The 15,616-nt window shown below is 41.9% G+C and overlaps 1 protein-coding gene across 6 annotated transcripts in view; it reads right to left on the bottom strand.

The window, feature by feature from the left end:
• The window catches only part of TRIP12 (thyroid hormone receptor interactor 12), a 165,618-nt gene that overhangs the window by 67,744 nt on the left and 82,258 nt on the right, over positions 1 to 15,616 (bottom strand). For 5 of the 6 annotated variants that reach the window (XM_045031305.1, XM_045031304.1, XM_045031303.1 and 2 more), the window contains 6 exons: positions 7,144 to 7,280; positions 5,936 to 6,019; positions 4,405 to 4,500; positions 3,209 to 3,357; positions 916 to 951; positions 736 to 831 (listed from right to left, as the gene is read on the bottom strand). In XM_045031305.1, the coding sequence (XP_044887240.1) occupies positions 736 to 831; positions 916 to 951; positions 3,209 to 3,357; positions 4,405 to 4,500; positions 5,936 to 6,019; positions 7,144 to 7,280 (598 nt within the window). Of the gene's footprint in view, positions 1 to 735; positions 832 to 915; positions 952 to 3,208; positions 3,358 to 4,404; positions 4,501 to 5,935; positions 6,020 to 7,143; positions 7,281 to 14,555; positions 14,579 to 15,616 lie in introns of those variants that run through there. The other variant, XM_045031307.1, reaches the window with a different exon arrangement.

Here is a 15,616-nt window from a genome sequence, read left to right on the forward strand (position 1 = left end):
ATAGTCCTATTCTCCCTCTCTCACCCCACACAGCTTCCCTTCGCAGCAACGGGCATTCTGTGGAGGGGGGTTCTGTGGGCAAGCAGTCCTGCAGAATTTCCCAGGAGTAATTTACTGTAGGCTTCTCAAGTACAACTTAATTTCCCTCTCTGCATGCCTTTTGCTAGAAGCACAGTAGGTGACCAATTACCAGCAAGTTGCTTGCATGTGTTTGAAATGAAGCCATCCAAACTTCTAGCCACACCCATAAAACAAAAGCCACCAGCAGGCTGGAATGTAGCCCAAAACTAAAAGTCTTTCCGAATCCCCAAAACCAAGATTGAGCCACCACCCTTTTCCATTCAGTCAGCAAATCTACAAGACAGACTTGTAAATCAAGGCGCCCTCTAGAAGATATCTTACTGTACACCTGCTTGCTCATGTCTAAGCATAAAAGGAGGTGATGGTGAACTGAGTTAATCAGAATTCAAATACAAAAATAATATAATTGAGATTTCCTTGCAGTGTCAGTTGGAAATGTAAATTTTGAGTTTCCCGTAAACCAGGCACTGATTTATAACATTTAAGACTAGTTTCTTTCTTCTGATGCATTTTAGATTAATGATGATGTTATAGTAAGAAGAAGAATGCACTTTTTTGGGTGGATGGAGAGTTATGGGGATTACCCAGAGGTAAGCACTTGTCCTTAAGTTTTGTGTACTAATTTTAATTATTTAGGGACATGACTATTGCTACCTTTTCCAAAAAGACAGGAATTGCATCTACCACTACAGCAGATGATCTGGGAAGTGCTTCCATCATGTAGGTTAAGGCTCGACAAGCATGGTTCATCTATTAAAAAAAGAAAAAAATTAGACGATGGAAAAAACTTAAGTTAGCAGGAAAAAAAAATAGTTCATATCTCATGTCACTCACAATATCAAAGTTGTGCTCCATCTGCAGCAATGTTATCTATAAAGAAAAAAAATCAGAACTGATTACTCATTTACTAATTTGGTACAAGTTACCAAAAGAATATTGTTTTTCTTACATTCTACAAGTTTTTGAAAACCAGTTATCATTTTAGTTAAGTTTGACTCGAGACACTGGATTTTTTGAAGCGGTCACAACAGCTACTATAGCATTTAATGAAAACTGTTACAGGAGTCCAAAAACCAATTTAAATGGAGAAATACATTTTCTACAGCAGAGAATGCTACAGAACTTTAAAATACACAGTAAACATATTTCTGCTCATATGGATGAAGCTGCTTTTGATTGCTATTGCACATTACAGGTTATTGGCTCTAGATGTCCTGTCCCGTCCCACCCCCGCCACCCAAATGTACAAAGCCAACTGACCATGCAATGTAGTCAATATAAAGAATGTTCATGGTTTTTAAAAATACCACTTTTTGTTCTGTGCATGCACACACATGCATGCACAGCCCTTTTATCTTCATGATTCAGATTTCTGTACACACGTTGCTTCTGGACCGTGTCTTTAAAAATAGATAATTTCAGGAGTGACTAAGTTTCTGATAAACACCTGAAACAGAAGTTTACAACAGAAAATTCTTCTTCAAGCACTTCTGTTTTCGCCCAGGTCACCCACATGCACAGGAAAGATGCCATCAAAATTCATAAAGCTGCCAACTTATCCACTTTTAAAGTTCTGTGAACTCTGCCTCTTGTGAGCAGTATGAGAAGTCACTCCTCTCTGGCTCTGGTTAAGAGAACAAGCAGCTGTGACTTCTACTTTCAGTCTAAAGTAATTTTATTGGTACCGTATCCATCTCAATCCAACTTCTACTCATGTGTCCATTTGTTGCAGCCTGTCTTGATACTCAGACTAAGTTCTCTAGGGCAAGGATAGCCTTTGTTTGTCTATACAATGCCTAGTGCAATAAGACCCAGTTTTACTGGAATTCCCACATGCTATCATAACAGATGGCAGTCATGCTATAACAGAGCATAGTGCAGCTTAACACCTGTTATAGGTACACAGTCCATTTAATGCCAGGGAATATGGGACTTGAAGTCCACAAGGATCACCTGCTGATACACTGAGGGCTTGGCTTTTATAGCTTATAGGCATTGCTACTGTAGATTTGGAGGACAGCATGGAGTGTACTACTGGGAGTCCTGAAGGACAACAATTGTGGCCACTAGGCTCTTCCAGGAGAGCAAGAGATACTTGAGTGGGCCTATGTAAGAAAGCCCAAGATTGCACGCAACTATCAAGGACTTCTGGAAGGACTGTTCACAGATCCTAGTCAAAGGGCTGTAGAGAACCCCTGCAACTGAAGGATGGAAGGACTGTTACCACTCATATATGGGAGGAAGACGTATTAGCAGACTAGTGAGGAATCTATAGAAGTCAAAGTGTGTACAACAAGCATTAGAATTGTAAACCCCAAAAGGAGACATTTTGCTTTTGAGTCACGTGTTGTGTGGGGAGGGAGGCACAGCCACACTCTGGATGAAAAAGGGTAAGCAAACCCCATATACATACACATACCTTGATAGAGCACCACAGCAGTCTTCCTGGGCACTAATATGTAGCTGGAAAGCTATCCATTTACATAGACATGTCTGTGTGTACCTGGCTACATGTTAGAACCCAGGAAGACTGCTATAGTGGCCTGTCAAAGTGTATGTATTTATGATTGGGTATTGGGGGTGGGGTGTGCTTACCCTCTATATTCAAGGTATCTTCCTAGTCCTCTGCAGTGCAACCCATAAACGGAATGTTACGAAGTTTCTATGCATCAAATATTCCTATGAGCCAGTCTAGAAAGGGTACTCACCACACTGGCTACATAAAGTCATTGCCCCTCATCCAACCCTGCTTTAAGGGCACAATGCCCTCTCTCTCTCCAGCCAGCTCACACTCCAATTAGGAGCCTCACAGCTACCAAAGAAATCTGTAGGAGTACAGGATTAACCTATACCCTTTTTTTTCCTTTTACTATTTAGCATTGAAGTGTGGAAGCCATGGGACCTAAAATTGAAGAGAGGGGTTTAGTAGTTTGTTAACTAAACTACCATCTGATTAGAGGAAATTGTTGAAAGTGAAAATATTTTGTTGATATCATAAGCCTTTAATGCTATTTCTAAGTCCAGATGAGCCAGAGGCTACCAAATACCTCTTAAATTTAGAAGTTTCAAGAGTACTTCTACTTTACTATGTTTCACATAGAAATATATAAACAAATGTGATCCTTACCAAAGCTGGTACAACACTCTTGACTGGAAATCCACCTAATGTTTCTTCATTCCCCATAACCAACAACTGACACATCTCAATTACCGCCTGTAGTTGCTGACTTTCATCAGTGGCTTGGAGCCCCTGAAGAAGCTGTTGGGCTTTAGAACCTAGGAAAGTAAAGATCTGTTATAACTTGTAAATATTTAGGGTAATTAAAAGCTCTGATCACTTATCTTACCAAGCAGAAAGTTTGCTTTCTGGGTGTTCTGTGATTTCACTGATTTTTTTTTTTTTTTTAATTTTTTTAAAAGGGTCAAATTTGGCTCTTAGCTTCCCTTGCCAGGCAGCTGAAATGAGCATATGGGAGCAACTGTGCTAAAATTACCAAAACAATCTACCTAGCATAAGACAGGATAGCTACAGCGGTGGGTGGTAAATATCATTTCTTCTTTAGGAAGTAAGCAGCACATACTACTGGGATAGCGAACATACACTACGGCATAAGAACTAGATGGCAGACGACATCCCCTTGTTGGTGTGATGTGCTGGCAGGCCTGGTAACTGGGCCTCCTCCTAGTTCTTTTGACTGCTAGGTAAGCATCCCAGCCTGCTGCATTGTAGGTATGCTGAAGTGGAGGTAAGAAGAGGGTAGCATTTGGTCCTTAGTAGTCCCTGCTGACAGCACTGACCTGTGTTTCAAAGAGGTGCTCAAACAAACAATTATCCCTCTAAAATGATTTCAAGCTCATCTGACCATTGTGCATTAGGGATGCCATGACCAAAACAGTTTTCAAAACTGAGTCTTGAGTATGGCTTTTCAAAAATCAAAAATCAAAATAATCCTTGTCTCAATTCAATTAATAGTTTCTTCTTGTTAAAGAAATATATATAAACCAAACTAAATCCTGAAAAACAAGATGGTACTTTAAAAAAAGGAAGTTAAGCCAAACTTCACTTCTTAAAAAAAGAAAAAAGAAAAAAAAAGTTAAATGCTTGTAGCCAATGTTCCACAACTATGGAGGAAGGGAGGAAAGAAACTTAAGTTTTAGTGTGCTGGGTTCCTTACACTATTTAACGTTATTCACTAGATTTAATCGTAAAAATTAGTGGTATTTAAATCCTTACATAGACAACATTGGTTAAACTTGGCTACTAGTAAATCTAGTCTGAAAGCTGCTGACAGAATTAAGTTAGACAAGATATAGTACACTTACTAGCTCCACTTCCAATTGTCCTGTGGAAAAGCTGTGACATCCGAGGACCAAGAGGGCCAAATAGGTGAGGAGGAAGACCCCTAGCCTCCAACAGAGCTAAAAGCAAACACAGGATATTAAACATTTCATAAAAAGTTTCCATGTAACTCAGTCTCATGAACTTATAAAGTTAGAGTTTTGAAGATTTAACACAGAAAAAAAGAGAAGATGACACTAAATGGATTTCTCCTAACACCAATAAAGGCAAGTGAACTACTTGTCCTCCAAAGGTTACCCTTTACTCAAGTGTGGCTTTAAGTCAAATGTGAATCAAGGCTGTGAAAATACAGTCTTTTTGTTTTGTTTTTTAAAGAGCCAGGAGGAATTTTGGAGTTGTGTCAGTTTCTCTGAAGTATTTACATGAATGTAAACATTTATATATTTGATACTAGAAATAATAGGTTCTAGTTTCAGTCTGAACTAAAACTATTGTAAAAAAAGTTAAAGCGGAATGGCAAAAACAAGGGAATTGGGTAGAACAAGAGAGTTGTACAGGAGAAGTGGAATAGATGTTATTGACTGGAGAGAAAAGCATGGCAAATGGAGTTGTGAACTGTTAGGGGAGCTTGCTTGCTAGAGTCTAAACTTTTGGAAGCAGCAGAACATCTGTTAAATAGGTGGTTAGCTATTATCAATATCATTTGACTCAATTTGCCTAATGCTGGAGGAACTGTTAGCAAGCAAACAATTGCTCTTTTCCCCTACTCTTCCAGCATTTAAGAATAAAACCACCACATTTTTGCCCCAAATCTATTTTTGCAGAGGAAGTGATCACCACAATTCCTTGCACCAATATAGTAGAAGACTGTTGAAGTGTTTATAGAAGATAGGCAAGTTAAATGCAGAATTTTGTCCAAGTTATCAGTTTCTGAAATTACATGCATTTCTGTGCAGCCCACGCATCAAGCAAGCATAATTGTTAGCACAACTGGATTTTATTTGGTCAAAACCTGGGAATACATGTGGGTGTTGAAGCAAATTACTCCATCATTATCTAAGAGCAGATACATGAAAGAGTGGTAGGCCTAACTAAACTTGCACTAGTGTTTTATAAACTAAAGCTATTATTGGCATCTTTTCAGATTTGAGGAATAAACAAGCTTATGAACTGTTTTCCATATTAAGTGTTCTGTTTCATCTAAAAAGTATTTAGACAAGCGGAGTATGTTTAATGGGTTGGGAAATCAGTAACCAGTGCAAAAAGAACTCATGTAGTACTACATGAGTTAAGACACTCAAAGTTCAACCTGCTCTAGTACTGCCAAATTCTTGAGTGTGTACTGTAACACAATTTTTCCCACTACATTATGCGTAATTATAGTAGGCAAAGCAGTATGTTCACCAGCGGCGGGGGAGGGGAGGAAGGAGATGAAATCGTTAGTAGGTTTTTTGAATGGGTATCAACCGAGAAAAATATCAGAATGTTTTTCTAACACCATGTACATATATACAGTATCAACCCACCATATTAGCCTAGTAAAAAGCTTTTTACCTTGTAGTCTTCCCATCTCAGAATCATCTGACTCACTTTCTCCAGAAGTTGTCATGCCTACAGCCCCCGCCACAGAACTAGATGCTAAAGAAAGAAAATATTTGAGTAACACTGACCTAAGATTTATTTCAGAAGAGTATTGGACACAATGCTACTTCTATTTAAATCAATAACTAAACCCCTACTGACTTCAGTAGCAATTGGACTAGGCTTCTAAGATACTCTGTATTTAACTTTGATTCATTTAAGCGATATTCTTACAAAAAATTAATAGTGACAACACCTATACAAGTTCTAGGGTTTCTCCATCATAACTTGCACAGAAAACTTAATTGTATTTCTGAAACAGGTATTTTAACTTTCAGATATACATGCATAACTTTTGATAAAGTCTGTGAATTCAGTTTAAGTAATCCAACTTGTTACACTGCACTGAAGCAAATCAATGCCTTATTTTCAAGCCTGAACATTTTAAAGCTTTTTTCTAAAAGCCAACATAATTGTTGGCTAATTGAAATAAACTGATGTGCTGAATTAGGGCTGGATTGCTTATACTGAACAGTAAGTTATTCTGCAATTATTTCAGAGACTGTTTGGGGAATAAGGTACTCTTCAGTGTGAGGATATCACTAACTTCGTGAACAGTTTTTCCTAATGCAGCATAATCAGTGTAGAAAGGCCAATAATTTAGATACTGGCCAAGACTATTAGGAAAAATACATTTTTCTATATGTATTATAAAGCTAGAATACATAGGGTAATATCAAAAAGGTACAAAAATGCTTTCACAACTGTGCATCACAAGGTAACCAAAAGATCTTTACTATAAAAAGGACAGACTTACGTACTATTGGCTGGTTAGATACAGATTCTGATAATAGCTTGTCAACTAGAACACTAACTTATGTTTGTTTCTATATGGTGGATAACAAACAGTAACATTACTAGTACAGTAGTTTGGAGAAGAGTTCGAAGTTATGTCACATAAGCAAAAGGCCTCTGAACACAACTATAACTAAACACCTGAGTTTCAACAGAGTAGTAATCCCTTGCTCAGTCAGCATCCAGAAGCGACATTAAGAATTCATTTATGCCTTTTCCCTCATTTATTTGAAAATAAATGAATGAAGCCCAATACTCTAAGATTTACATCAATGTTTTACAGAGCACTAGACAACATGTGTTGTAAAGTTTGTGTTTCTTCTTACCTGCTGCTCCTTGGGGAGCCTCATCTGTACGTGCAGCTGAAGAATTAACTCCATCCTGGTTGTTATCAGGATCAGCCATTTTTTCCTGTCGGCGAGCTTCAGCTGCTCCTCTTTTGCCCAGGCCAGAGCCTCGCCGACTAGAAAGGCAAGTATAATGTGTAAAGTTCCAGGTATTACCAATTAAATGGACAAGTTTCTTACCTAACAAAAGACCACTCAAAAACAAGAACAAGAACCAGTATGGAGTATTATAAAAGAACGCTGAAATTCATAGCTATTCCTCGGAACATTCTTCAGCTTTTTCCCCCCAAAGTGGGGCTGAATGCAATTACATCCATTTTACATTCTTGGTATCCACATTTACACATACATAATGAAAAATGCTATAGACAGAACAAGTGAATACTTGAATCTTGATCATATTTTGAAACTGATGCTGAATAACTGACCACCACTAGTATTTAAGTTCAGACAATTGAGTGCACATCTGTGACTAAGTGGGAATTTTCCTAATATTTTTGCATGAGTACTGTGTGCTGCATGTTTACCTAGGTAGATGGAAAGGTGGTTTAATATTTGTAGAGACTCAGAGGACCAGGTGTGAATGTCACCTGGCTGCCTGGGCCCAGACAGTGGCCAGACACTTCATAACTTAGCACAGGGGTGGGCAAACTTTTTGGCTTGAGGGCCACATCTGGGTATGGAAATTGTATGGTGGGCCATGAATGCTCAAAAAATTAGGGGTTGGGGTGCGTGAGGGCTCCAGCTGGGGGTGCTGGCTCTCGGGTGGGGCTGGGGATGAGGGGTTGGGAATGCTCTGGGCTGGGACCAAGGAGTTTGGAGGCCAGGAGGGGGATCAGGGCTGGGGGAGGGGGTTGGGGCATAGAAGGGGGCCAGAGGGGCAGGCTCTGGGCAGTGCTTTCCTCACGCAGCTTCCAAAAACAGCAGCATGTCCCACCTCTGGCTCCTATGCAGAGGCACAGCCAGGCGGATCTGCCTGCTGCCCTGTCTGCAGGCACTGCCCCTGCAGCTCCCATTGGCTGTGGTTCCCACCAATGGGAGCTGTGGGCGCAGCACTTGGGGTGGGGGCAGCATGCAGAGCCCCCTGGCTGCCCTTACATGTAGGAGCTGGAGGGGGGACATGCCACTGCTTCCAGGAGCTGTGCTGAGTGGGGCAAGAGCCCAATCCCACTCCCCAGCTGGAGCACCAGAGCAGGGCAAGCCTCAGACCTCACTTCCCAGCAGGAGCTTGAAGGATGGATTAAGACATCTGGAGGGCCGGATGTGGCCCCCGGGCCATAGTTTGCCCACCTCTGACTTAGTAACTGATGACCAGGGGGCCCACCCTCTGCAAGAAGCCAGCCAGCTGCAACAAGTTGGAGAATAAAAAGTTGAGGTGGAAGCCAGGTGACCTGCTTTGCTAGGGAAAGACAAAGGACAGAGGAGGAGCAAGTGGGTATGATACAGGGTGGATTGCTGGAAGCAGGCAGCTCTCTCCAGTTTCGGGACTCTCTGGGGGGGAACCAGGGCTCTGGGTCTGACCAAGATAGACTTAGCTATAATTTTCTGGTTTCTGTGCCAACAACGATTTTTTCTACACTGTGTTCAGACAATACACCCTTTCGTTTTACAACGTGGGCTGAGAGTCACTACTGACTGAGGAATTTGGGAGTCCCCCTTTGTGGGGGGGGAGAAGTATAAGGTGTCCTATTCAGGTGGTCTCACTGCAGGGAGCTCATGGTATGGAACAAGGATGCTGACAGCTCAGAGTTTGGTCCCAGGAGGCACTGAAGCCAATGCGGCTTAGCCTAGTACAAGTGTGCTGAGGGGTTGTCATACTGAAGAGGGCCCTGCCTGGGTTTGATTCAAAGCTGTTCCACAGCATCCATGACAGCATCCTTATGTATTGGATTATGCCACCATTTTCGTTTTTTTCTTAAAAACAAAGTTCAACTGGCTTTGCTGATTGTTTCAAGTTCTTTTTTAAAATGGGAAAGGGTCTGAGTCAGAAATTCATACTTTCAAGAGGCAAGAGTAGTTTGTTGCACTGGTAGTTGTAATGGGGTCAAGGTGTTTGTCTGAATTCAGAAAAACATTGAACAAGATGATGCCAAATTCATAATTTTTCTGAATAGTATCACACTTCAGAGTTTTTCCTGAAGTGTTAGAAAAATGGCTGCCGATCAATAAAGTTATCAAATCCAATTTAACAAAAACTTTGTTCTTTTCTTTCCACCTAAAGCACTTTAAAATGTAGATTAGACATTGTTTTTGTAGCTACACTTTTGAAATTTCACCACAGATATGAAAACTCGGGGGGAGGGATAGCTCAGTGGTTTGAGCATTGGCCTGCTAAACCCAGGGTTGTGAGTTCAATCCTTGAGGGGGCCACTTAGGGATCTGGGGCAAAAATTGGTCCTGCTAGTGAAGGCAGGGGGCTGGACTCAACCTTTCAAGGTCCCTTCCAGTTCTAGGAGGTTGGCATATCTCCAATTATTATAAAACTTTTGACATTTCCCTAGTTACTTGCTTGGAGGCTTAAATTCCAGATATAGAACTTCAGATTAGCAATAGTTGCAGACATATCTGGAATGGCAGGTTTTAATGTAATGTTGAGGATACAGGCTAAACAGCATCTATATTTGCATAATTCACTTGTTATCTGTGTGAAATCGGGGTGGATTTTGCCAAGCCCACTACAGTGTTGCAGGAGAATGAGAATAAGTCTCTGACTAAAAGCAACTCATGGTAAAGCAAGTGGCCTGGTGGTTAAAAGCTTTGTTAAAATACGTATGGTCATTTGTTGCAGATTTGATGGTGTTTAAGTGTAATTTTAGCTGCAATCTTTGACAAAAGGCAGCCTGTCCTCCTCAATACCTGTGTGAAATTGACTAACAGATGGACTACGAGTATCCTGCCACAATGGGCCACTGTGGGGAGTCAAATATTGATATCATGAGACCATTGGCCAAGCTACAGAAGCTAATCTGGCATTTGTATGTACAATGGCAGCTTCAAGTATATAGATCTGATTATTCTACAGCTTTGCCTACAGACTTAAAATGCTTCCCTCTCCCCTTCACGTTTTCCATCCCCAATGATAAGTTTGACATAAGGACCAAGACTTACTCGTTTCTGCATGTTCCAGCATAACTTTCTGGTTACAGCTAAATGAGACTTATGTACTTCAAATACTCTGGCTTACACGGTGGATACCTTTAAAATAACTAACTTGCCTCAAAGTGATCAACAGCTCGCAGCTGTCACCATCTTAATGGGACTTTTAAAGTTTGAATCTCTTTAAACACAGTAAAATTTTACTTCTGGATAACCGGCGATCAAAAACAGCTAGCTCAAAATTGCAGTTGATGCAGTCCACAATACCAGAAAGTATTTTATCTAAGTTTTATCTAAGTTTGGATTGCGTGACAAACAAGCAGCCTTTATTGCTGCACCCTCTAAATTAAAGCTAACCAGTTTGGATTTTTACCCCAACATTCCAAAAATCTTAAAGCTGTTTTTATTCACCATGTGATACCAGCAGCTATCCCAGGTTTCAAGTCTATTATGTCTGAGTACCTGATTTCTTATCTTGCACAAATCTGATGTTCACTGACTGGTCTACACTATACAATTAGATCTATTTAGGTCACCTAGCATTGACCTAGTGGCGCATGTGACTATACTCATTTCTCTGCTGCTAATATAAGTGCCCCTTATGGCAATGCAGTAACACCACCTCCCCGAACAGTGTTGAGCCATGGTCAATCTACTATGGTCAATGCAGAGCAAGCATAGATACCACAAAACCTAACAGTCCTCCAGCAGCTGTCCCACAATGGTGGACACTGATGCTCTAGTCACAATTGTGACCTCAACTGCCAAGGAGTCATGGAGACCAGAAGCCACCCCACACCTTTAAAAACCTCATGTATTTTTGAAATGCCTTTTCCTAACTGCCCAGCTTGGTGAGCATATCTGGCAGCTCTCCCTTGCATGCAACTGCCCAAAACAACCATGCCGCCTACATGCTCCAGACGTACTCCTGCTTGGACAGAAGCTTTGGTTCTCTTGGTCCTGTGGGGAGAATAGGCTATGCAAGAATAACTATGGACCAGCTGTAGAAACGTGGACATCTACGAGCAGATGGCACAGAGGATGCAGGGAAAGGAGTAAGACAGGAATCAGCAGCAGTACTGTGCTAAAGTAAAGTGCCTTCCGGAGGCATCCAGAAGGCCAGAAAAAGGCTAACAGTCAATCTGGTGCCAAGCTGAAGACCTGCCACTTTCCCAGCGAGCTGCATACCATACTGATGGAGATCCCTCTAGTACCCCACAGAACACCCTGGGTACCTTTGAGGAGCCCCAAACACAGACCCCTGCCACAGTGAGGATGATAGCAACAGGGGACATGCAACAGGGAGGTCCAGCTATGCCACAAGCCAGGATCTGTGTGAAGCTCCAGTGCTATCTAGTCAGTTCCAGCAGCTAAATATGGGTGAGTCTTTGGTAAGTATGTTCCCACTACCATACTTAAATGTACAGATGGCACCTGACCAAAATGTACTCATACTAGAAGAGACAATGATATCACAACCAGAGATAACTATCTGCTTTTCATTCCCCTGTACAGTTAGTCAGGATGGTCATGGAGAGCAGTTTACATAAAAAAGGATGTCCCTTGAATCCTCCTGAGAGATTTTAATGAAATTTTCATGGGAGGAATTCTGCAATCTTTTCCCACAGGTTTTTAGGGATAGCTGTTTTATTTCTTCTTCTGTGGTAGGACACTTTCCCACACCAGTTGGTGATGACTTTGGCAGACTCCACTGCAGCCAAACAGGCCAGCAGCACAAGCTTTGCTCTCTGCCTGTCTTACCCACAAAGAGTGAGAGATCAGCTAAAATCAGCAATGCCCATGGAAAATAGTGCCAGCGCTCAGTGCTGTTGCCCTGCACTCATACCTATGGAAACCGGGGCCTTTATTTTTTCATGCAATCAAGCAACTCTCCTCATTCCTCCCTCCCCGACCCCAACACCCTTTCTGGGCCATCCTCTCCATGGCTGGGGGTGGAGAGTGGTGGCGTGCACAGGCACTCCAAGGCTCAAGTGTCAACAAGCATGTCTTGTTTAAAAACATTACGGGACCAAGGGAAGGGAGTTCTGAAACTTAACACTTACATCCTGTTGTGACTATACATACATCTTTGGGTTTTTATCTATGGCTGCTGCTGCTGTGGCCTTGAGGAGTCCCCACTCCACAACTGCAGAATGCCTGACCATAAGGAGAAGGAAGGAGAACATGTGAGGATATATTCAGTGAGATTCTGAAAAGTTGGCACTGCATTAGACTGCAAACAGAGGGCATGAAGGATGACTATTGTAGACAGTATCCTATCTATCTCCTAGAACTGGAAGGGACCTTGAAAGGTGATCGAGTCCAGCCCCCTGCCTTCACTAGCAGGACCAAGTACTGATTTTTGCTCCAGATTCCTAGGTGGCCCCCTCAAGGATTGAACTCACAACCCTGGGTTTAGCAGGCCAATGCTCAAACCACTGAGCTATCCCTCCCACCTGGAGAGGGAAAGAGTGTACAGCAAAAAGGCCCAGGAGTCAAGAGTGAGATCCATCAGGACATAGTGGGGCTTCCCCATCAGCAAACAAATGTGCAGACTTCTCACTGACCTACAAATTCAACAATCTCAGGCTCACCTCCCTTTGCAGTCAATAGAGAAATCCATTTTAGTACCTACCTATACCCCCCCCCAAACAATCCACATGACATCAGGGACTGCATCCTTACTCCCACCACTCCATGTCACAGAACAGTAAGGAGAACCACAGCTTCACTTATATAGCAACCGTGGAGCTCTCAGGTCAGTACGTGTACCCAAAATGAACATGCATGTTCTTTCCCTTTTTAAATTCTGTTCCATTGATTTGTTTCCAAAAGTTTATTGTAGGTGTTTAATTCCACATTTTTGCTCTGGTTTTGGTCTGAAATAAGAATCTATTTCTGGTAAATAATTAATCTTTATTATTTCACAACATACGCAGCAGAGTGCCTAGTGCTACTGAAAGCGCCCATTACTTGTTATTGTATAAGGTGACAGAACTTATAAGATCAGTCACAAACATGTAATTACAGGTGTTTAGCAAGCATTGCAAAATTAACAGGTGCATTAACAGGCAGTGCTTCATCTACAAGTGTACAAGCACTTCACAATCCCAAAGAGCCCCCAAAACTTCAGGGCCAGATAGTAACATGGTGTGGTGGATTGTTTTCTGTGGCTGACTGTTAAAGTGCTCTTTCAAGGCCTCCCTCAGCCACATAGCTCCACATGGAACTCCAATGGTGCTTGCATTTCGTTCTAAATGAGCAGACAGTGACTCCACCTCTGCCCTTGACCTTAGCAGCAGCTTTCCCCTTCATCTGCTTCACAGATATTATGAAGCACACAACAGGCCACCACACGCGCGCGCACACACACACACACACACACTATAACCACTGGGATATTTTGCTCCCTGAAATCCTATCTTGTGATTAAACACTACCAGCATCCCTTCAATCTACCAAAGCATATTCAACTGTCTTTCTTTACCTGCTGAGATAGTAGCTGAATCTTTCCTTGGTGTTGTCAAGGTGGCCAGTGCATGGTTTTGTCAGACAAGGGAGCAAGGGGTAGTCTAGGTTCCCCAGAATCACTACTGGCAACAGTAATCCACTGGTGAGGAAAAAAGTCCTTGCTTGCAGCTTTATCAACAAACAGTCATAGAATCAAAGAAATGTAGGGCTAGAAGGGATGTCAAGAAGTCATCCAGTCCAGCCCCTTGCACTGTGGCAGGACCGAGCAGACCTAGACCATACCTGACAGGTTTGTTCAGCTTCTTTTTTAAAAAACCTCCAAGGATGGGGATTTCACAGTCTCCCTCAGAAGCCTATTTCATAGTTTAACTACCATTATAGTTAGAAAGTTTTTCCTAATATTGAACCTACATCTCCCTTGTTGCAGATTATGCCCATGTTCTTAAAGATGCGAGGATCATGCACCTTCCTGACCAGCCAACATGGATGTCAGTGAAGCGTTCCTGGTGATCCACCAATGCTGCATAAACCATAGACAAGTAGCCCTTTCTGTTGAGATACTCTGGCACCAGCCCACCTTGCCACAAAATGTGGATGTAGGTGCTATCGCCCCTCTGCAGTTTGGGAACCCCACTGCTGCAGATCCATCCACTATGTCCTGCACATTACCAAGAGTGTCAGTTCTGTGTAGCAGGAGACTATTAAATGTCCCTGGATACTTGCATGACAACAGCCCCACTATGGATTTTCCAACTCCAAAATGATTTTTCACTGACTGGTAACAATCTGGAATTGCAAGCTTCTACAAAGAGATTGCTACTCACTTCTCCATTGTCAGCACAGCTCTCATTTTGGTGTCCCTGCACTGGAAAGCTAGTGCAAGCTTGGCCTTCAGCTCCAAGAATGTGGTCTTTCATATCCAAAAGTTTTGCATCCACTGCTTGTCATCCCAAGCATGCATTATGATGCAATCTCACCAGTCAGTGGTTGCTTCTGGGCCCCAGAAGCAGTGCACCGCCATCTGCAGCTGCTCCGTGATCACCACCAACCACCATCTTTAACTGGATTTTGCTATGTCTGCCTCACAGCCATCTGTTCACCATAAAATGGCCATGTCCTCCGCTGCTGCGGTTCTTCCTGCAGCTATGCAAATACTGGAGGATTGTTCGCCCCGTGTTTGCCACATTCATGACAATAGCACAGTGCTGTGTGGACTCCATGCTTCTCTCAGAGATGGTGGACAGAGAAGTGCTGCGTGGTTTGTTTTTTTAATAAAAGGCACAAATTATTGGATTATGGATGACAATGAAAAGAAAGTTGCATGATGGGAACTTACCCCCTTGCTCGATTCACTTCTCCACCATGTTCACTACTGTGTCAGCAAGTCATCAATCCTGACACTCACTACACCTAACACACTTGTCATAATCTGTATCTAAAAAGGATCATGCAAGATATCATTGGAAAACTAATAATTCACTGGCCATTAATATTCTTGCATAATGTGTGTATACATAGTGTACAAAGTTATGAATATGTACTAAAATTATGTTCTGAAAATGTGTTTGGCAAGCAACACAGTCTGCATTGGACAAAGGAATGTGTATGTGTTTTGTCTGACCAGCCTGGCTGTCATGCAGAAACAAAGAAGGTACACTTGCAGAAAAGATAAACAAAGCTGTCAACCTAACAAGTGTGTGTGGGGGAGAGATAGCCCGTTGAGAGAGTCTGACCCTCAAATGATACGTAATTATAAAAAACTGTTTAAGTAAGGTCTTTTATGAAAGTTAAGGACACTGGTAATTAATATAAAATAAAAAAAAAATTAACACTATGAGGAATTGTGAACACCCAATATGTTTTAAAGTCAGTGACCAAACAAAGG

This window comes from Mauremys mutica, chromosome 9, assembly GCF_020497125.1.
Source record: "Mauremys mutica isolate MM-2020 ecotype Southern chromosome 9, ASM2049712v1, whole genome shotgun sequence".
NCBI lineage: Eukaryota > Metazoa > Chordata > Testudines > Geoemydidae > Mauremys > Mauremys mutica.